Source organism: Panthera uncia, chromosome B1, assembly GCF_023721935.1.
Source record: "Panthera uncia isolate 11264 chromosome B1, Puncia_PCG_1.0, whole genome shotgun sequence".
Taxonomy (NCBI): domain Eukaryota; kingdom Metazoa; phylum Chordata; class Mammalia; order Carnivora; family Felidae; genus Panthera; species Panthera uncia.
Window position 1 is genome coordinate 52,047,119 of NC_064811.1, and position 24,767 is coordinate 52,071,885.

The window sequence follows — 24,767 nt, forward strand, 5'->3', positions numbered from 1 at the left end:
ATTTTATGAAAGGGTTGGCTACTTCATTTCTTAACATCTGCATTAAGTTTTTTGAATTTTTTTTGCTCTTGAAAATCTGAAAGCAGACACTGAGATGTTTGCTGAATTACACTCAGAGTTTTCAACATTAAGTTTCTCTGTACACACAATTTTTTCCATGAGAGCTATACTGATTTGTGTTACCAAACTTCATGAAAGTCCTTTTCCTACTATCCAAATAATAAGAAAAGAAGCAAACAATAAAACAAAAGAGAGTATGTTTTAATTTCCTCGTAATACTTGAATCAACTCAATACATAAATTAAGATATGGCCTTCATAAGATCTGTAATTATTTTTGTTCTAATAATTATCATTCTATACTAACATTATAATAAAAGGACCCTATGCAGTGCATCTCATGTTAACAAATGTTTATCATCAAGAGGTGTTTTGTACAGTGCAAGCCACTTGAGCATAAATATAATCATTAATTCTCTATCCATATGATCATGATGGAGCTCCAGTTCATTAATGTTATAATCCATTTGCACAGTAACAATACAGAATGTTCCATCAGCATAATAAAATATCCTAGAGATCTACCCAAACCAGTTATTAGAATTACTATACGTATGAAGTATAGCATTCATGTGTTACATTTATTCTCTCTCCCTCTGTCTCCGTCTCTCCTTCTATATATACATAGATAGATGATAGATAGATAGATAGATAGATAGACAGATAGATATGAAAAGAGAGATGGGGGAAGGAGGGAAGGACTCAAGACTATTGCTAGTATAATGTCTTTTATGAGTGAGAAAGTAAGGGTGCAAATAAAGATTAAAAGTTTGTCTAGGAGACAAACAGACCAGTTTGTTAGAGTATTTAGTTCTTTTTCCTTTCTTCCATTGCCAAGTCTCCCTGTTTTGTTATGCACATAAGGCAGAAGATTCACCAGTTACTAGCCATTGTTGGATCAATGAAACATCAAATTCTTAAAAAAGAAAAACCTTTCAAACTTTCAGTGAATGTAATAATTTCCAAGGAGCCACCCACTGAAAATACTGAATTATTTCATGTTTGATATGTCTGTGTTTGACCATAGATATTAGGAATTCTCTATCCTTAAGATAGTATACTATGTATATGAACAGACTCTTTTAGCAGGTAGTTCTAGGAATTTGTAGCTTTTATTACTCTAATTTTAATATGCAAATACACTTTAAAATATAATTTTAGAAAGAAAAAAGATATACATAAAATTGATTAATGTAATACAACGGATCTCTGCACTGAAAGCTCCTTCTGCTTGTTATGCCATCTGTATATCTTTACATCGTTGTTTTTTGTTTTGTTTTGTTTGTTTTGTTTTGTTTTGTTTTACTCCACATTTAGGTTAAACATCACTTTTCAGAGAACTATTTTCTTACTTCCCTACCTAAACTTACACACTCACACTGCCATTAGCAACTCTCATAAACTGCAACTGTAGATGTGAATCTATATGTATGTTTGTATACCTATGTGTCTGCATTCCTAGGATACAGGAATTGTATACATGGAATACAGTGCTAAGTATAATAATAAAGAATGAATCGTAATAGGTAATCAGGAAGCAAATATTCTTTATAAAAGAGATTCTAATATATTTACATAGTTTTCATCATCCAATAAATAAAAATGTAGGATTATCATTTGATAAATGATACTGCTCAAGAATATAATTTCTAGGTTGAGAAAACTCGAGAATTTTCTAACCTGAAACTACACTGTATTTGGCAATTGACAAACATATACTCCTGTAAATACATTTTATTTTTAATGAGAGCTATAAGAAGTAGCTAATGTTTGCTGAATAAGTACAGTGTGCTAGGAAGTAAGTAATTTCCATGTAATTTCTCATAGTATTGCTATGACTTAGAGATGAAGGAAACAAGGAGTGGAGAGATTCGATGACGTACACAGGGATACAGTGCTGATAAACGGCAGAGACAGGATTGGAATACAGGCATTCTGGCCAGAATCCACGTGTTCAAACCACTAGAGTATGCTGCCTCTCACAAGCAGCATGTTCCCTACGATATCCAAGTTAAATCAGTCATATTTCCAAATGTACACATCCTTCGTTCTGCAGAATTTTAAGAAAAAGATTCACTTTTGCAAAGACAACCAGTCTATAGACATATTTAGTTTTTAGCAGCACATCTACTTACATGGACAATTAGTGGTTCTGACCTGGTTAGAATTATGCCCCCAGGGATCATTTAGCACTCTGTGGAGGCATTTTTTGATTATCAAAGTGGGGAGGGGTGTCCTACTACATCTAGTGGATTAGAGGCCAGTGATTCTGGAAATATCCTACAATGACTAGGACTACCCCGTCACTCAACAAAAAATATCAATAGTAAACAGTGGCCCCAAATATCAATAGTACCAGTGTTGAGAAACCCTGATTTAGAAAAAAACAAAAAAACAAAAACAAAAATAAATGCAAAGTATGCTCTAAAACTGTGACATAACTAATCCAAAACTATTAAGGAAGAGTTAAAACAAAAAAGAAATAATTTCATTATTCTCATATATAATACCTACCAATGGATGAAATGATTTAACCACTAACTTGTCTTGGTCATGGTTCTCAGAAGCAGGACACACACACACACACACACACACACACACACACACGCACCACTGATATTCTGTACTTCCACAAATACCATCTTTTGTTAAAATTTTGAAATTAAAATCAGTTTCCTTTTGTTGTATAAAAGAGCATACCAAATAGAACCAAAAAGTTCAACCCCTTTGATGTTCTTTGGTAATGTGCCTAATTAAAAATAACTAGGCTCTCTAGTGCATAATTACACAAGCACCTAATATTCTATATTTCCAGTCAATTTTGTTTCAAACATAAATATGCACCAGAAGTATGAATGATCGACATACTACTCCCTGCAGTATCTGGACTGTTTCTGAATCAAGGCTTTTTCTTGAGCTCAGTATTTGCACTACATTTTCCTTGCTATGCAATCATCTCCCAGTTGGACAATTAATAAGTGCTTTTTCTCCACAGCCCTTGGCATGTAACCTCGCTTACCCTGTGTTTTAGCATGCACTATATACCTTCTTCACTCTGACTGGTTTTGGCAGTGACCCACAATCTAAATCTCTTTCCTCCATTTGATATAAGTGAAACTATAATTATCTAGGGGTAATTTCAAATTACTACTTCATTCCACTAGCAACTGATGAAGATTAGTGGTCTTGCCTTGCATCTGAGTAAGTCAGCAACATAATCACAAGAGAACTCAGCAGGCAACATTTGATTCATGTGAACTCAATTACTTCTGTCAAACACATTCACTTCAATAAAAAGCAGAAACTTCCAAAATGAGGTTTTGCTAATAATTTTGTACTCAAAAAAAATTTCATATGACTCTTAAGGGGCAAAAATAGCATGAATTTCATCAGAAATAATAATAAATAACAAGTAGGAAAACATACTTGTATAAATGGATTTAATACATTATTAGTTTCTGAAAGAACATTTCAAAGAAATAAATTTGTATACTTTAAACAGTTTATTATTGAAAATATGGGCATAGAAGTAAGCCTTAGAAAAATAAATAGATTCTATATTTTAAATTAATACAATAGAAACAAGAGTTTTTGTTACCTCATTAAAAGCAGGGTATTATGGGAAAGGTAGTTAATTTCTCTTAAAGGAAATTAAATAAAGGGATAAGAAGATGATACAGCATGAGTTGTTAAACAGACAGAGATTCCTGAATTACTTCTTGGTTGTCTTCTGGATTGAAATCATATGTTAATGAGCTGCCTAGCATTCTGAGTCGTGATTGTTTAGTCTCTAAAACTAGTTGTGTCAACTCCATCATGCCCTGCATCTCTATACCAGGTCACATGAGCAACTACCTGGTCATATCCTAGTACAGGCTTAGTAAATATTAACACATGATGATGATTAAAACAGATCTATTCACGCTTCAGCTTCTTAATATAGTTATATCCTTAATTAAATCCCAACATATTTTGATTAGCAAAGAAACAGTAATTAAATGTAAGTGTATAATAAGTGTATATTATAAATACATTTCAGGATGTGATTTCTAAGGTCTAAATCACTAAGATGGTCTCTATCACAGTTAATATGTCATATGCCAACCATATATGGTTTAACACACAGAACTTGAACATTTGGCCTGATGATCTTAGGACTAAGAAATGACTGGTTTAAGAGACACTTTGTCAATTTTGTGACTGAAGAGACTTTCTACAAATAAATACAAAGGTTAAAAAAAAAAGGAAATCAATACAGGGGTACCTGGAGACTCGGTTGAGCGTCCAACTCTTGATTTCACCTTGGATCATGATCTTGCAGACATGGGTTCGAGCCTCACGAGGGGCTATGCACTAAGTGCGGAGACTGCTTGGGATTCTCTCTCTCTCTCTCTTTCTTCCCCTTCCCGCTTATGCTCTCTCTCTCAAAATAAATAAATAAACATTAAAAAAAAAAGAAACCAATATAGTAGTTTGCCTTTGTCCACTCTTTTGTTTTCGGTGTTTTTAGTTACATGCAGTCAACCACAGTCCAGACTCAGATGATTCTCCTGACATACTGTCAGAAGTTCAGTAGTAGCCTAATGATAGATCACAGTGCCTACATCATTCCCCTCACTTCATCTCCTCATGTAGGCATTTTATCATCTCACATCATCACAAGAAGGGTGAGTAAAGTACAAGATATTTTAAGAGAGACATCTCATTCACATAACTTATTACAGTATATTATTATAGTGTTACATTTTATTATTAGTTGTGGTTAGTCTCTTACTGTGCCTCATTTAAACATTAGACTTTATCATAGGAAAAAGCATAGTGTATATAGGGTTTGGTATATATGCAATTTCAGCCATCCCTGAGGGTCCTGGAACGTAACCTCCTCAGATAAAGGAGCAGTACTATAATTTTAAAGCACAATCTTCTTTTATACCTTTGCCCATTCTATTTTCTCCTGAATTTACTTCTCTACCTCTCGACTTATGGTTTCTTTCTTATTTCTTAAGATAACCTTCAGCATCCCTGCCATCAAGGAGTGTGTGATCTAGTGGGAGTAAAGACAGTCATTAATCAAATAATTAATTAACAAAAGATGCAATATCATAACTCTAAATGGTTCAATGAAGGGAAGATACAGAAGTAAATAACAGAGAGGCCTAACTTTGAAGAGTCAGGGAGAGTTTCCCTGAGGAAGGGGTGTTGGAGGACACCCCTGAAGGATTAGTATGAGTTAATCAGGCGTGAAGTAGATACAAGAATGTTTCAGGGCAAGAGAACAGATTCATAGAACAAGTAGTATAAGTCAGCAAACTGCTCTTGAGAAGGTGAAAAAAAGAAGCCAGTGTGACTAGTGTAGAGAGAAGAGGAGGAAGCATAGTTTAAGAAGTGTCTGAGGCAAAACCATGCAGGATCTTAAGTTACTGTAAAAAATTTACCTTAATGGGCAACCATTGAAGTATTTGAAGTTTGTGGTGGGGTTAAGTGGGGACAGCGAAGGATGGGTGTGCAAAACCACGAGATTTGCATTTCTGTAGAGGTGATACACTCACATGGCTCAAAAATCAAACTATTATATAAAGTCATTCCTTATATTTGAAAGTAAAGTTCCAACAAGACATACTTATAGATTGGAAGAAAAGAAATAGAGAAAAGTGGATGATTTTAAGAGACAGCCTGGAGGTGATTTCTATGAATATTTTGTGATAAATAGGACCCAGGTAGCAAGTAGGAAGGAGATGTTAGGAATGATTCCTAGATTTCTGCCCTAACAAGAATAGTTTAAAAACATCAAGATCCACATTTAATGGTTTGAGGATAGCATATTAAGATCACAGAATTATTTAAAGTTATGATGGAATTTTATATGCCACACACAGGGACATTTACATTTGCATATTCTTATTACGTGTAGATATAAATGTCTCAGGAATATCTGTGATACCTTAATTCTCCAAAATCAGCATTCAAAACTTATTTATTCATTCAATGAAGTAGGTTATTTATAGGGTAAACATTTGAAACTCCTCATAGAGTGGCCACATGCCATCTGTATTTTGGAAAACACCAAGAGGCACTATTCAAACGGACTATGTTGCGTAGAACACCCTCTGGGGCTGGGTAGTTCACTATTTTCATGACCCCACAACCTTTGTTCCTATTACCAGGGTAAGATAATAAATGAGTTTAGACAGACCAGCCTAGTGAAGTTTTCTACAATGTAGCTAGCCTCTCTGATTTACCCCACTGTCTCTCAGTTAGGTTTCTAACTGAGTGTGGGAAGAGAAAGATATGCATTGAACGCCTGGATTGAGAAACATTCTGTCAGAACACTACTTCCCAAGATACTTTCATGACAAGCATGCAGAGAACGTTTTAATCCCAGCGAAATAAATAATTAGCTTCTAAAAAGGCAGAGGTCTTTTATACCCTCGGTCCATCTGGATGAAGACAAAGGTCACTGTGTTCTGCACTGAACTGACCACATACCATTCTCTAAAGTGACATAAACAATCAAATATAGCATGTTGCTTTGTAATATTAGAAAATGAAATTTTGAAAATGTAAGATTTATATTATAAATATTTTAAACAAAATAATGAAATGTATTCAACAGATTATGCTTAATCTCCTGCTTTGATTCTACAATTACATATATCTTCACATTACACTCAGAGAGCCATTCAAAAGAAAAGTTAAGATAATGTTAGTTAGAACTTTCTTTCACATCTAATCCCAAATAAAATATAATTAACTTCCCTGGAAAGTTAAAAATGATTTCCAAAACATAATTGTGATTTAATAAAACTTCGCATATATGTATGTACATATATAAAGGTATAGAGAGTTGTAGACACCATAAACTTAATTGTAGATGATATTGTAGGGATACAGAATATGAGCTGATGAGGAAAAAGAAGTTTTCATTTATTTATTTTTGAGAGAGAGAGTGCAAGTGAGCGAGGAAGAGAGACAGACAGAGAGAGAGAGAGAGAGAGAGAAAGAGAATCCCACAAGGTGCAGAGAGAGCGGGAGAGAGAGTGCAGAGCCCGGAGCAGGGTGCAAGCTCATGAACCGTGAGATCATGACCTGAGTCAAATTTGGATGCTTTCATCAACTGCACCACCCAGGTGCCCTGAAAATTTTTTTTTTAAATGCTGCAGTGTGTTTCTAGAGAGAAATAATTAATCAAAATCACTATGATTTACAGGTAATTTCCCTAGTTTTGATCCCCTGGATCTATAATCAATTTACAGTCAGGCCTGAACAAACTTGAGCAAGTCTGATTCACATTATATAGTGGATTTTGAAAAAAAAAATGTACTTGAAGCTACCAGGTGGGATAAGGGTACTTCTCGGCATTTGGTTTTCTCTTCAGTTAATAAGTCTCATTACCTATTTAGCATGTGCACAGCATGGTAGAAAAAGGTTCATAAGGATGAATGAATTTTTTTTAAGTAAAAATATTTTCTTCCTCATAAACTGTTCTTCACTTTGACATAAAGTAAAACCCTGTTCCCCAAAGCCATTGACAAACATCTAAGTTTAACTCACCACATTGTGGACAAAAGAAGGATATTTTCAAATGAAGGGGATAGCACACATGATCACATTTCAATTAAGAAAATAAAACAAAAAAATTCCGCAAGTATAAATTGATTTGAAATAAGCGTTTTGTGTTGGCTCCATCTCCAAAGTTATTTTCTCAGGTACTACTTATTATGCATTCAATACTGACTTGTAAATTTTTAAAAATTTTTTAATGTTTATTTATTTTTGAGAGAGAGAGCACGAGCAGGAGAGGGGCAGAGAACGAGGGAGACATAGAATCCGAAGCAGGCTCCAGGCTCTGAGCTGTCAGCACAGAGCCCCACATGGGTTTGAGCCCATGGACTGCAAGATCATGACCTGAGCCTAAGCTGGACACTTAACCGACTGAGCCATCCAGGCACCCCTGACTTGCAAATTTTTAAAAGCGAACTTGTAATAACAATTATATGTGAACAACACGCTGACCAGCATTTTCGTATGGGGTTCATATGGCTGAACTTATTTCTGAAGAACTTTTTAAAGGCAGTTAAAAGCATGCCAAACAAGTCACATCTAACACATGCATTTGAATTTTATATAGCAAGGTAAGGTTACTATTTTCTCTTCGTGGAGAGACAATACTTTGTAGCAGACAATACTCACACAAAGAAATAATCCTTTGGTTTGAGTTGCTCAAGATAAAACTTCTGAAAGTAAAATGAATATGAAATACTACACTGCAAGTAAGACACTCTGTGTGTATTAATTATGTATATTCAGTAAAATATTACATTAAATCTTTGATCGTTGCCAGAAATTTTAAAATTCTGAGAAGAGAAAAATCAAACTTGGAGAGAAATAATCTCCATAAATTAGCAAAGTAAAAGGTCATCTGCTCATAATCATTGGAGGAAATACATATACGTGATCCAACTGGTGCAGACAGTTCCTGCAGATCTGCAGGCAAATTCTTACCTTGACAGGTGCCATTTTTCTCCTCATATCCTGCCTTGCACATGCATTTCCCGATGGGCACCAGCCACTCCCCTTCAGCGCTGCAGTGCATTTTGGGTGGTTCGTCTGTCACAGAATGGTTGACACAGGAACCTGACACTTCAAGCAACTGCGAGGAGTCAGCTCCAGTGATTGTGTCAGGGAACACAGCCAAGTGACGTACCACAGAAGGGCATTTTTTATAGTACACACGCACAGAAACCAGAGCAATGCAAGCACCCACATCTTGAAAGGCAAGATAAAATCCTTTCTTGCTTAGAGGTCCTACATCTCTGACCTCTGTATTCAGTTTCATAACGCGGTCACCAAGATCAAGCTCTGTAAAGCTTTCATCGGCAGCAATGGTATCAATTTTGATGTACTGGTTTTCCTTGATGTTTCTCCCATTCTCATCATCCGACTCAAAGTAATACATGTTAAAGGTTTCCTTACAGGTTCCCAATCCTCCAGGAAGACTGTTGCAGTCACGCAGAGTAAACTTGAGTTCTATAAAGATTCTGGAAGCACCTTCATTGGAAATCCAACTGGTCAAAAGCCAGTTATTCTGATTCTGTTCCATAACTTTGCATACTTGGTATGTGTGGATAGGGGCATAATTTTCATCAACTTCGCCAATCTCCTCCCACTATATAATGTAAAATAGAAAGAAAATTTTTTTTTAATATTTAGAAAATAGCTAGTAAACATAGTCAAAGGAAACTATTTCAGATCTAGAAATTTCTGCCGCCTTCCTCTATGGTATCAGAAGAGGAAGCTCTATAATGAGAACTTTAAAAATACCTTTTAGATTAAGTAAATTAATAGCACATTAGTCACTGTAACTCAAAAGTTAACACACACACATTTCAGGGGAAAAAGAGCATGTATTTCAGAGAAAAAGAAGAAACTGCATGTGGGTGCAGTTAACAAGCAGTGAAAGGATGTATATTTGGAAGAAAGTGAAGTATAAAAGCTAAGAAAGTAGATAAAATGTGACAGAAAAAAGAAGTACATTAAAAAAAAGACAACAGTAAAAAAGCAGTAAATATGGAAAAGAAGGGATAAAGAAACATGTGAATCCACATTTATTTAATTCTGGCATGTTACAAATAACACATCAATGTAATAAAATGTGAGAGAAAATTCATTACTTTAAAAATTAAAAATAGATGCTTATTTCATTGAACCAATCTGTTTAGGATTCTTTTGCAAATTGGATAGCTAAACTTATTCATAGATTTATCTATGAAATATAAGCCTAGAGACAGATATAAAATAGAGACAAAAATTATATATGAAGAACCTTGTCATTTTGAATACTGAGTTCTTATTATATCCTGGGAATGCATTAATTCTTTTTACCAATTCATTATTTTATGAATAATGACATTAAGAGTTTGGAATATATATAAGGTACAGAAAAAATTAAGCATGATTTATATAGCTTCCAAAATATTAGGTCAAAGAGATCTAAACTTACCTCTTTCCCAATAAAATTCCAGCTTTTAGACTTTCAGTGTATCATAATCACTTTCTAAACAATATAGAACCAAGTTTTTATTCTCCATAAGGATGTTATTATAATTTAGGGAGTTTTTTAAACTTGTACAGAATCTGTGTACAAAACTGTGTGTGTATATAAATATAAATATATATATATATATGGATATATGTATATCCTTAAAAATGACCCTGAAACACAAAGAGCATTGAAATCATACTGACTTTCAATAAATCCAGAGTTCGATTTCAGACTTTAAATATTATAGATAATAAACTTCATAAACTTCATCTCTTTAGACATGAATTTAAATAGAGCATTATTTCTTGATTCTGCTCAACTGACAAAGATGTGAAAAATGGGGAGTCACAAGGGATGCACATAAATCGTGTACCTCAGATGGTCCCTCTCAAAATTCTAGCTGCCATCAGACAAGCATAAGTAAAATGTGCTAATGAGCGAAAACTGCTGAGCTCCTTAAATTCACAAGAGAAAGACATCAAGATTTTATCTTAACCACTTTCACATCATGGTGTTATGTGAAGCCTTAGTTCTTTCATTTAATCTCACTTTTGTCTTCTCTCAAAATGTACATAAACTCTACTTAGCCTTGGATTTCCAAAACAGCTTTCTCTTTCAGCAATCTGTCACTAAACTATTTACATTAGCTTCCTGAAGTGATCCAGCTATAAATCTCTTTATTATAAATGGTTACTGAATGCCATTATTAATATTTCATGCAAAAGAGCACATCAACTAACCAAATAAAAATAATACAAATGATCAACTTACTGTACCAAAACTAAATAGATATATATTCTTTGAATTAGTAAAATGGAAAATGGCATCAACAAATTTTTTCTCTGAAAAAAAAAGAAAATCAAAATGCTATATTATCTGTTTTAGATTATTTTATCACAGTCTTCCAATACAAAACACAGATTTCAAATCTTTGACCTTAAATCATTTACAAAAAAAAAAAAAAAAAAACTATTTCTGCATCATATATTCCAATACAACACTGCTAGCAAGTAGGAGGAATTGGACAAGTAAGAGGGATCAGAGAAACAGCATCTTCCAGGATTATAAATTAAGCAATTCACAGTCTTTGTACAAAGTCCAAGGTACCACAAATATTATTAAAAATGCAAGCCAAGCAGCACTCGACAAGACAGCTTAATAGTTACTGCTTCAGGTGATAATTTCAAAGTATGTGCATAAGCAGCTACTTCTCCGAATATTCTTAATTAAGAAGAGAAAAACTATAATTTTCTTTGATGTTATAATCTATCATGGTGGGATTTTATTTATTTTTCTTTTCAAGTGTCCAAAATATAAATGGAGGCTCACATTTTCTATTTTTAATGAGGGAACAGAAAGACTTTAATTTAAATAATTATAGCCATAAGCCATTCAGAGAATCAACTGGGTAATACATACATTTTCCCATAAATATCTGCTCCTATGTACAGCAATATGCTAAGAAACAGACAAAAAAAATCATTTATTTTGGTTTGAGTAGTTGAAATAAAACTTTGAATTCTTACAAGTTTTCTTCCTTTTTAATACCAAGTGGGCCTCTTGCTGTCCTCAGCAAAAAATAACATCAATGAGGAAGAAACAAAGGGGGTGAAAAGAAAGTAACACAAACCAAGAAATTAAGAATGTGGCAGGTCTATTCCTAGACACTTTGGCAAATGTCATGTCAAGGAAACTGTAGTGGTTTAATGAAGGCCACAGACAGAAAACATGGTATTTGGGGTTCAGTTTTGTTGAATTGTTATGATCCCATGGTTTAATAAAAGTATTTGTTGCTCCTTGATTACTACAAGCAATGTGCCTGGACATTTTGGAAACACGATCACTGCAATATGGTGGCTGCAGTCCTTTCTTCAGGTCTGGCCACTCCTCAAGAGCCATCCTCCGATCCCACATTTTTCTCTACATTTGTTTCCTCCTTACTCACATTTCTTTGTTTTAAGATTAAAGAACTGGTTTTACACAGTCAGCTTAGGCTGACTTGATTTCTTTCCCAGATGCATGGGCTTGCTCCTTTTCCTGCTGGGCACTAAAATCTCTAAGTCAGTTGCGTTCCAATCCTATGCCTGACCTGGCATCACAAGCCAGCCATAGTCATCAGAGCAGTGGCGAACAAAAGGACTTCTTTTAATATCCATATGTATATCAAAATAAACATACAAAACTTGGAGTTACCGACTTTTCCTACCCAAACTATTAAGAACTACTTTTTTTAAAAAAAAATTTTTAAACGTTTATTTATTTTTGAGAGAGACAGAGACAGAATGCGAGTGGGTTGGGGCAGAGAGAAAGGCACAGAATCTGAAGCAGGCTCCAGGTTCCGAGCTGTCAGCACAGAGCCTGACACTGGGCTCGAACTCAGGAGCTGTGAGATCATGACCTGAGCCAAAGTCGGACGCTCAACTGACTGAGCCAGCCAGGAGACCCAAGAACTACTTTTCCTTGACTACCTTTCTCATTGGGCTAGTAGGTTTCTTGCCCCAAGCTCTGATGGTCTCTTACCTTGTCAGCGAGGTTCCCATTTACTATCCTCTAGCCTATACTTCACATCTCTTTCCTTCAGAACTTAAAAGTACTGTCTCAGGACACACAACCCAGCTGGAACCTTCCCTTATATTCCATCTTCAAATACACAGTAGGAATCATCATGTGAACAGTCTCGATTTGGACCTTGCAAGTTATCAGGGGGTGCTTATTGCCCAGTTCTGTTTTCAATATTGTGTTTCTATGTATCTTTCTTCCACAGAAGGAAGTAAAGATGCCTAAATAGAAATATGTGATTGTTTTTGTACAGAGGAAATATTATCAGCCTGAAGCCCCAGTTATAATCCCTGCTCTTACCTTACATAGATACATAAACCGAGACCCCACCACTGGCACTGGTTACACAAACTATAGAGAGAATTGAAACTCTCTATTCCAGTCATTTAATGTCTAATATAAAATATTAGTAGGGATCTTAAGAGATATGGACCTACTGTTCATTTTAGAAATGAGAAAATTGAAAACTAGACAAAAGAAAAGATTTTCTCAAACTCACAGATGACAACCCTGTCCATCTGACCATCCCCTCTACCTGTATCTACATCTGTCTTCTTCTTGGCACATTTCTGTCCTTGGTGTGAGTATTTGTGTGTGGGATTCCTTGATTCACTATCATCAACTGCTACCCCAGTAGGTAAAAATGAAATTCACATTTTTTTTCAGCATCATATAACTATAAACTTTTCTTTTCTTCTTTTCTTTTACTCTTTTCAATTTCTCTTTCTTTCTTTTCCTTTCCTTTTTTTCTTTCCTTTCCTTTTCTTTCTTTTCTTTTCTCTTTTCTCTTCTTTCTTTTCTCTTCTTTGTTTTTTTATTTTCTTTCTTTTTCTTCCTTCCTTTCTCCCTCAGTATACACACAAATATATATTTTTAATACTCCGAAACACAAATATGAGAGTAGAGATTTAGTTGCCTTGTTCTCTACTATATCTCAGAGTCTGATACCACAGGGCACAGATTAGCACACCTGATAAATATTTCATATGAATGAATATCAAACATGTATACATTCCTTAGCCCAGAGATCTGCTAATTCAAAATATGAAATAATTCAAACATGGTAAATAAATGGTTGCATGATTTGTCTTCTGTGTTTGTTTGAATAATGATACAATTTGTTCTGTGTAAACTGTCTGAATTTTATAAATTTAAAAAAGAAAGACAGCTTATAAATTCATGTTTTTTTGAAAATTAGTCTTCAATATAAAGCTCTAAGCATTTAAGACATTTTCTTTATTTTAATAATTTATACAATTACTTTGAGTTCAGTTTTGTATATCAACCTGTAGAACTATTTTTCATTAGCATCACATTTTAAAATTTTAACATATAGATCAGTTTAGATATCTTATTTTTTACCATAATATGTTTTAAAATATTGTTTTCACTTTTCACTCACTTTCTTCACTATTCTATGCATATATACAAATTAAATTAAAAATTCAGAATATAGCATATCAGTTAGTGGCACTATACTTTCATATTTCAGTCAAACAATATTAGGACTCTCTTAGTGATCCTCTTTGGCAGAGTAGTATAAAAATACAGTTAAGAATCAATTACTTCTAGTTTTACTCTGAATACCCAAAGTATAACTTTGTAGCAATATCTTGTTTACTACATGTTTCTTTGAATATAGGAATAATTGCCTATTATCCTTTAATATCACAATATTTTATATGATGCCTTTTGGGGTTTTTTTTTGTTTATTTACTTATTTATTTTTAAGACAGAGAGAGACAGAGCATGAGTGGGATAAGGCAGAGAGAGGGAGACACAGAATCTGAAGTAGGCTCCAGGCTCTGAGCTGTCAGCACAGAGCCCAACGCGGGGCTCAAACTCACGAACTGTGATATCATGACCTGAGCTGAAGTTGGATGCTCAACCGACTGAGCCACCCAGGCGCCCCAAGTATGATGTCTTTTGAAATGCTCCAAAAAGAAATTAATTCCAGGCTTCCCATTATATTTAAAATACATTTAGATGTCATCTGCTATGATTTGCAGCGTGTGTGTGTGTGTGTGTGTGTGTGTGTGTCTGAGTGTTGTATGTTTGCTAACTTCACTGAAAGGAATCTAATCTAAAATTACTAATTAACTGTTGTTTTTAAAAGAGCAGTACCTTTCCATAATCTTAGAAAGTGCCTGGGAAATAGTTTGACAATGTGCCCAAATTTGGAGGTAAGGCACTTAACCTATTATAACTAGTGAGCAACACATTCCAATTGTTACCTCATAATATGTTTACTTAAAGTATAGAATTTCTGGAAGCTTCCTGCTACACAAAAATCAGAGGAAATACAATATAAAATAATCATAAACTTCAAACACACTAAAGATGTTCATTATTTCATGTTATTTTTTTCTATTATTTTGGTCTACTATACTGATTAAAATTAGGCAAAATACATTCAAGTAAAGACCTAAATGAATTGTTTTTTTTGTTTTACCCAGGTGCATAATTAACAATTACTAATATTCTTCCCCATAACATTTTATAAGACTTACTATGCTCACATAAAATCATTATCTTTTTCCTCTCTGTTGGAGGTACAATTGATCTCACTCATCTGGTGTGCCTGCAAAAGTCAGCCATAACCTAAGACATTCAATCCAGGACATTTCCTCCGAAAGAAACTAAGCCAGAAAATCCTCAAAGAATTAAGTGATTTAGGAACAAAATTAATGGCACAAAAAGTGAGGAATCCTATTATTGTTGGGACAAACTTTTTTTTTTAATCTGATAGTTATTATTAACTTTTGATGTGTTACTATCAACCACAAACCATTCCTCATTAGGAATAAATATTGTATTATTATGACTGGTGCATGTTGGGCATAAATAGGAGGTCCTAGTGGGCCTGCCTGTTCAATGGCTGCCCCATGCTTAAACACAGAGTCAAATAGGAGATCAAACTTCATCTTGGGTCATAAATGCTTTGAAAACATTTTGTTGTAATTCAGATGTAATCCTTGTAGATGTTAAAACCTCTCAACTAATATAGTACAGGAAGAAAAGCTTAGAGCTACAGTGAGTCAACTGACATTTGAGAAAATTAATACTCTCATTACATACCACATGCATGACATAATCGTAAGGAACACAACTATATCATTTTGTAGATAAGTAAACGGAGCCTTAGAGTGATTGTCATACTAAGCAGTGCCACATTAATATGTCTGACATTGTTTTCTCCTATTGAAGGGATAAAGTTATAATGCATAAATTTTGGTGGCACTTGAGATCATTTTAGCCAACAAAAGAGAAAAATTGTCATAAACTAATAAACTAGGTAATTTTGTTTTCAAAAGATAAGATTGTGGGCTGTTGTTGTAAAATTACAACACTCATTCTTCCTTGATCAATTTCCTGAATTTTGGATCAAGACCATGCACAGTCCTTTGAATAACAGAAGCATCTTGGTTTTTATGCTCAATCATAAGGACAAAATTATTTAAAAGGAATAAATACATAGCATAGAGTTGCTGTTTCCAAACTTCAATTTATCTAATAGCTATGGTTCTGTAGTAAATAAATATGACAAAATATATAGACTTTCTACAAAAATAATTTCAATCAACAATCTTATTCCATTTCCTCAATAATGTCTTAGTGGAAAAAGATTGCAACAGATAGGCATTTGATGTACTTAAAACATCTTTAAAATTCACAAGTATGATATAGAAATATTGTTGGAAATGGCTCAGTTAATTTTCTGTGTATGAATAAAGGTGAAGTCAATTACTTTATTGCCCATGGAATAGTACAAATATTTATGGGCTCAAACTCAATTCATGAAACAAATTAAAACACTTGAAAAAAACAGAAATTAAAATTTCAAGTTTATATGAATATTTTCATAGGGAAATCCATAGACAATTGAGAATCTACACAGCACTAAACATGAATGGCAAAGAGTACATTTTTTCCCCTAGAAAAATAATTCATAGTTTTTTTTCTTTTCTTTAATGCTGCAGTCAGTAACTTTTTAAAAAAGGAAAGAATAAATGAAAAGAAAGAAAAAAATGAATTCTTCATTTGTTAAAAAAAAAATATCCAAGTGCAGAAGAAATGAATTGGAGAGGGAAAAATCAAAAGGACCATATTAGACAAAATATTCACAGAAAAGGTCATGATTTTAGCAAAAATTAGTACTTCCTAGTAAATACTGTGATGAACATAATCTAAAAACAAAATGTATATATCATGATTGCTTATAAATGAATTGTTATTCCTCATTTAAAAAGACATATACTGAATAGTTTCATATAAAATAATAAAAAATGTCATAAATACTTCAAGTTTTAAAATCTGGCTTTTTTCCTTCAAAAATTCACTTAGGAAAATGTATGGTCAATGGTCAATGATAATTTAAAAGGTAGCTAAGTGGGTAAGTATGCCTGAAATTAACAAACTAATAAACTGAATTAAAATCTTAAATGATCTCATTAGTGTTTCATTAAAAAGCAGTCCCATTAAATATGGTGCCTGTTATCTAGTTTGTCAGTGATTTTGTGCCATGAGCTATAATTTTAAAAGAAGCAAATAAAAACAAATAGATTTATAACCCTGTGATCTAGTTTAGGTCCATTTCAGTTACACTGTAAATGAACATCATGCTTAAGCTACAGTGGCTTACCACTATCTATTTTCTATCATGTTATACCAAGAGATGGTCAGTCCAACATTTGGTAACATGTAAAACCGTGGGAATATTAATAGTCTTTCATGTGATATAACAAAAATGTTTATGTTACAATGAAAGTTCTATCCTTTCTAAAGAAATGCCCATGATCTCAATTACATACTTAAGCAAGAGTATATACTTAACTATGAATATTTTAAGATCTAAGAAGTCATATGTTTCTCCTGTTTCAGGATTTCACAGTGGACACACACATGTGTACATAAATACATGCACACACACACACACACACACTAAAGAATTCCTTCATGACAGTCTCTGTGAGATGTTAGAAATGGTCTTCCTAGTGTTATTTAAATGTATATGGTCTCCGGGCGCCTGGGTGGCTTGGTTGGTTAAGCGTCCGACTTCGGCTCAGGTCATGATCTCACGGTCTGTGAGTTCGAGCCCCGCGTCAGGCTCTGTGCTGACAGCTAAGAGCCTGGAGCCTGTTTCAGATTCTGTGTCTCCCTCTCTCTCTGCCCCTCCCCTGTTCATGCTCTGTCTCTCTCTGTCTCAAAAATAAATAAACGTTAAAAAAAATTTAAAAAAAAATTTAAAAAATGTATATGGTCTCAATAATACTTAAAATTTCAGAGTGTCATTACTAATTTCTTTAATATAAATATTGTCCTTTCATAGCAGCTAAAAATTCTGTGGGGAAGCTTTCTTTTCCAAGCAACATGAAAGTTTCAGTAAATGAGAAAAAAAAATAAACTATTTTACTTGGGATTCAATTTAATGAAAATAAAGTATATTAACCTTTGATGCACTTAATGTTTCAGGCAAAATAGATACAATTATATCCTTGCTATTCTGGCAAGACAAATAAAGGTTCAGTAAACTATTTGTGACTCTGGATTATTTATCCAGCCTATAAAATATACCAGAACATATAATGTTATCCGTATTCTCTAGTCTGGCCTCATTTATCCTGGTCTCATTTCTCAATAGATAATATTGCACTTATGGTGTAGGCCTTGACAACAACACTCAAATCAATTTCAATTTTCACATTAATCATATTCTTGTAATCAGTGGCTATTCAACACAAATTTCCATCCCATTTTTTTGTTGTTGTTGGGAAACAGCCACAATTTAAGCTTATTCAAATTTGAAGGATTATATTGCCATAATATGGACTAAAGTCCACTGAATTCTCTGGCCACAACTGTATTAATGAAATTCTGTAGAAATGGAGGTGGTCTATGTTTAGCTTGTTGTCCAGTCTGGAGCTTGAACTTCCATAGGGAATAGTTTTACTGTTCAGAATCCCCGTGCTTCTTTCTTTGATATGGAAATAAAAGTAGGAACAGTCATATTTCAAAATATGAGTCCATTGCAAATCCCTCCTCCTGCATTTGTTGAGCCTTGTCTGGCCAATAAATTGATTTAACAAAATACAGCTCTTTGAATAAAAGCACACATTTCTTTTTTTTTTTTAATTTTATTTATTTTGAGAAAGAGAGAGAGAGAGGCAGAAAAAGAAAGGGAAGGACAGAGAAGGGGGGAGAGAGAGAATCCCAAGCAGTCTCCAAGCTCTCGGCATGGACCTAGTCATAGGGCTCAATCTCATGAACCATGAGACCATGACCTGAGCCAAAATCAACAGTCGAGAGTCGAATGCTTAACCGAGCCACTCAGGAGCCCAAAAAGTACACATTTCTTACCAAAAACTTAACATGGACATTCAAAATGTTTAGTGATAGTTCTAAAATGACAATTTCAAAATGTCAGTGTCTATGTTTACATGTTTTTGATCATTAGTTTAATGCAAATTTAATTTTGAACTATATTATAGACTGGAAATTGATAACAAGGAACACTATCTGAAGACAGGGATGACTAATCTTTACAGAAGCTATTTTACCTATCAATTCAATCTAAATATTTTTATTGAATTTTATTAACTCTGTAATTTGGAAATAACTCTGAAAAATGATTTTTCTAAGAATTCTAGGCAAATATGAAATCTTTACAGCATTAGTGGAACTGCAACAGTAGAGAAGATAAATCTTACATTTGTTCTACCTACTTGGGTCTTCTGCACACATGTTTTTCTTTTCTTCTTCTCTTCATATATTGTTTCTTTCTCTTTGTTTCATATATTATTTCTTCTCTCTCAAGAAATTGTCTCTTTCTTAGATTAGTAACCATAAATGGGAATATTGAAATTAATTTTGTACTGTGATTTTAATCTCGAAATTAAAATAAGTTATTAACTGCCTTTCTATCTGCTTATCAATGCAATACCCTTCACCAGTATATTCTAGTAATTAGAAACATAACAGGTAAATCTAGTTATTATACAGATATAGACTTTTTTAGTCTAATGAAACCTACATGTTATTTGACACTTCCCTATCTACTTGTAGATGAGCAAACAAGACCCTTGATATGATAAAAAATATATTCATAATTACAAGAAGTAATTCTCTATGATATTCTTTTATTCTTTTGTTTGCTATATAACTGATAGTTCACCCAGTATATAACTAACAGTTCCTAATAAAGATGGCTCAGTAAGCTCCTGGGCATCTCAAGCTCTTTAATAATATTTCTCCATTCAAATTTCAGTTGGTTATACTTAATAAAGAATAAATCTATATACAATTAAATGTGTATTTATTAGGAGAAAAGTAGGCAGGTATAGAATCAAGTTTTAGAAAGGTTATAAGGAACAAGGAATCTTCTATGTAGCTGCTGGGAGTATGCATTAGTATCCAAATTTGGGGAGCTATCTGGCAGTATGTGGCAAATTATTATTTTTTTCACTAGCATTTTCATATGTGACTGGAAATACATAAGTCAAGATGTTACCTCCAACGTTGTTGGCCAAACACTGGGGCCAAACATTGGCCAAATAAGAAACAATGTACATGCCATTAATAAGAATGAATAAAATGTGTTATATTTATACTATATAACATTGTACAAGAGTTAACATTAATTCCTTTATGTGAAGGTTGCAAATACATGATATGGGGAAAATGAAAAATTTTTGAAACACTAAAATTTTAACTATACTCTTAAACATAAATAAAACACACATATACACATGAGAGAGAGAAAGGAGAGAATTGAGAGATATAGGGATGAAAGTGTAGGATAAAATGTTACATGATTAGTGAACAATATCAATAATGTTTGGAATTCAGATATATCTGACTTCAAAGCTCATGTTTTAATTCACTACATCATGATGTCTCCCAGAGGAAGACAGAGTTTGTGTGAAAATAGTCATTCCGATGCAAACTAATAAATGGAGTAAAAGAAAGTCACTCTTCTGGTACTTTCCAAGGCACAGCCATATTTTTTTTATTCCCAAAATTCTACTCTGTACTTTATTTTTGTTTCTTTTTAACTCTGAAATAAAGCTAAAGTAACTAAATACTGTGACTCAAAGTACTTTCCATGCAACTAAAATCCCACTAAATGTTTTGTGTTCCCACTAAATGTACATAAGTAAATGTTCTTAATTTTTATTTGTTTATTTTTAATTCCAGTATAACTGATATACACTGTTTTATTAGTTTCAGGTGCACAAAATAGTGATTCAACAATTCTATACATTACTCAGTGCTCATTACAATGAGTGTACTCTTTTTTTTTAAGTTTATTTATTTTAAGGGGTGCCTGGGTGGCTCACTCGTTTGGGTGTTCAACTTTAGCTCAGGTCATGATCTCCTGGGTCATGAGTTTGAGCCCCACATCAGGCTCTGTGCTGACAGCTCAGAGCCTGGAGCTTGCTTCGGATTCTGTGTCTCCTTCTCTGTCTGTCTCCCCCGACTCGCACTCTGTCTCTGTCTCTCTCAAAAATAAACAAAGAAAGAAAGAAAGAAAGAAAGAAAGAAAGAAAGAAAGTTCATTTATTTTTGGGAAAGAGAGAGAGAGAGAGAGAGAGAGAGAGCAGGGGAGGAGCAGAGAGAGAGGAAGACACAGAATCTGAAGCAGGCTCCAGTCTCTGAGCTGTCAGCACAGAGCCCGACACAGGACTCAAACTCACAAACCCTGAGATCATGACCTGAGCTGAAGCTGACTCTTAACCGAGACACCCAGGTGCTCCACAATGAGTATACTCTTAATCCCCATCACCTATTTCACTCATCCCCCCCACCCACCTCTCCTCTAGCAACTACCAGTTTGTTCTCTATAAGTAAGTCTATTTTTTGTTTGTATTTCTTCCCATGTTCATTTGTTTTGTCTTTCTCTGATTGCCTTATTTCACTTAGCTTTTTACTCTTTAAATCCATCCATCTTGTTGGAAATGGCAGATTTCATTCTGAGTAATATTCCATTGTATACATATATAAACCACATATTCTTTATTCATCTAAGGATGGACATTTGGGCTGCTTCCATATCCTGGCTATTGTAAACAATGTTGCAGTAAACACAGGGGTACATACATCTTTGCAATCTTTTATATTGTAAACAAATGTTTTTAGCAAGGCAACTGTGGAATTCTTCCTAGTGTATCCTTTTCTAAGATATTAAAATCAAAAGCTTTGAGAGCTCTCTACATATGTATAATCTGCATAGTATACACATCTGTATAGTAAAGCTAGACAGTAAATTATCCCATTAAAATATGCATTTATAATTTTCCACACTCATTGCCAAAGAACTCATTTATTTGTAACACATATGAGCATTCTGCTGAACACTCCACAGCAAATAATTTGGGAAATTCTAAGTTATGGTGTTGACTGACAATTGCTTTGTTGTACCTACTCACTAGGATGCCATATTATAACGTCTTAAATTCTGGCTACTCCACTGTGACATATTTTTCATAGTACCTAATTTATATTCCTTTGTCAGTTTACATGTCTGTATCCTCCAACTGATTCACTCAATGACAAAGAAACTTGTTGTCAATTGCATATCCCCAATGTTTAGAATTATGCCAGGAGAGTTGTACAAACTCAATGCATATCTATTGAGGGTACATACATACGAATGAAAGAATGAATAAGTGAATAAATGAATGAAAATAAAAACAGCCATTTGATTTACTGCTTTACTCAGTGATGTGCTGGGACCTACAGCAAGGGAACAGAAAGAACTTTCAAGTGAGTTATTTCTCTCTCTTTTTTCTAGAAGCAATTTAGTCAGAGCACACTTGGCATGTCAACCCTGAAATGTTGCCAGCCTTTTGCTCTGGCCACTATTTTATTCCTCTCAATAATAACTCCCACCAGAAGAATGGCAAGGAAAGAGAGAGAAGGTTAAACTGAATTCTGTCAAATGTTGTTAAGAGTTGGCAGCTCCAGGAAAGGTTTTATACCAAAGAGAATTGAATCTAGTGGAAAAGGAGGCTACCTGAGTCACTGTGAATTTCATTTATCTGTATTTCATGTATCTCTGTTCCTAATTATCACTGGTAAGTGACAAGTCGGCAAGCCCATGGAGGTCTCAGAAGGTTATAAAATTGTATTAAATGGTTAAAGCCCAACATTTAAAAACATCAGTGATTAATGCAAAGCAAAGCACAGTGTATTTATTTCATGTGATGTTGAGGCTTGCTCTAACTAGCTTCTTTTCTTTTCTCATAAAATAAGATATAATGGTATCTGAAATTTCTATCATGACAAGGTCTAATTGGTTAGGCTAAATGTAAAGTTCGAATGCTGGAACATAGATTCTCTTTCACTCACCCCCACATCCATAAACAAACAAACAAAAAATGTATATATGAGCCCCTACTGACTGCAGTTCACACAATTTGGTTCACCTGGCCCAAATGAAGAACGTAAGTTGTAAGATGAAATAGAAAAGTTTCTCTGCTATATATCTGATAAACAAGATTTAGAATCTCGGTAATTTTTCGATTATATTTAATTGCAACCCTTTTAAAAAGTACATCAAATCAAAAAAATGCTAAAACTTTAATAATTCCAAAAACGTAACAAAGTAAATACTTATTGGAAATTTTTAAAAAGCAGAAAAATGTTTTATAGATCTCAAGATGCATAATGAAATTTTTTGCTTTAACTGAAAGTCTCAGTGTACTACTTCTAAGTCACAAGAATTTACAGCCATGTTTTAAAGCTAACCACCTTATAGTATCATCAAGGCAGAAACACTCTTGTCAATTAAAAAAAAAATTAAATGTTTTCTTTATTTTAGAGAGAGAGACAGAGAGGGAAAGACAGGACACAAAGCAGGCTCCAGGCTCTGAACTGTCATCGCAGAGCCCAATGAGGGGCTCAAACTCACAGACTGCGAGATCATGACCTGAGCCTAAGTAGAATGCTTAACCAACTAAGCTACTCAGGTGGCAAAGAAACACTTCCCTGATGATCTTTCTCTAAATAGTTACTTTACACTTTCATATAACCTTACTGCTGACACTGTTCATTCTTGCAATGATTTTTTTTTAACTTTTTAATTTTTTTAAATGTTTATTTATAGAAAGAGGCAGAGCATGAGCAGGGGAGGGGCAGAGAGAGTGGGAAACACAGAATCAAAAGCAGGTTCCAGGCTCTGAGCTGTCAGCACAGAGCCCTACATGAGGCTCATATCCTCGAACCCAACCGCGAGATCATGACCTGAGCTGATGTCAGACGCTTAACCGACTGAGCCACCCAAGCACCCTCTTGCAATGATTTTTACAGAATAATTAATATGCCTCAATCATTTAGTTTAATGTTTTTCTCACATTCAACAACAAAGTATATACCTATGTTTATGAGATGACCGCATTTATAATTCTGATATGTTGCCATATTTAAACTAAAATGTTGCCATTTTTATAACTAAGTAGAGCTAGTAAGCAAGTAAAATACATACTTGTTCTAGTCACAGGAGTATGCCACAAAGAGATCCATGAAAAAAATAAACTGAGCATATTGACAGCCTGCCAACTATTTGCACACGTACACTCATTGATAACACTCCACACTAATCTATATAAACAACTTAATGCTCCCTACATAAAAATGATGTCTAACAGTGACCGAAAATTATATTTGAGAAGTTAATATTCTTCAGAATTTCATAAACCAGTATTAGATAAACATACAAATATACATAATTTTAAGGATTTTAAAAAATCTGGACTCTCTTTGTTAGAAGAAAGACATTAAAAGAAGAGCTTTGGTATTTAATAATAGAATGTAAATTGTTACCCAAGTTAGATTTACTAACCATAAAGAATATTTTAACTACAAAAACTATACATTGATATTAAATAATTGAATTTGATTTATGCAGCCTAGTTTTGAAAATGTACCTCTAAATGGAAAATGAATAATGACTGAGGCAACTTTTTCCTATTTAAACTACCTTAACTCATTTTTTTTCTCAGCTAAAATACCTTAAAGGTGACAGTATTAAACATTCAGCAAGAGATGTACCAAGTAAGTCTCATATATATATATATATATATATATATATATATATATATAGGCCAGGT

The 24,767-nt window shown here is 33.8% G+C and overlaps 1 protein-coding gene across 5 annotated transcripts in view; it reads right to left on the minus strand.

Moving 5' to 3' along the window:
- Positions 1–24,767, minus strand: part of EPHA5 (EPH receptor A5) — a 340,575-nt gene that overhangs the window by 258,315 nt on the left and 57,493 nt on the right. For all 5 annotated transcript variants that reach the window (XR_007457774.1, XM_049630545.1, XM_049630544.1 and 2 more), the window contains exon 3: positions 8,562–9,225. Coding sequence is in view for 4 of the 5 variants with exons in the window: in XM_049630545.1 (XP_049486502.1) it covers positions 8,562–9,225 (664 nt within the window). In the remaining variant the exon portion in view is untranslated. The remainder of the gene's footprint in view (positions 1–8,561; positions 9,226–24,767) is intronic.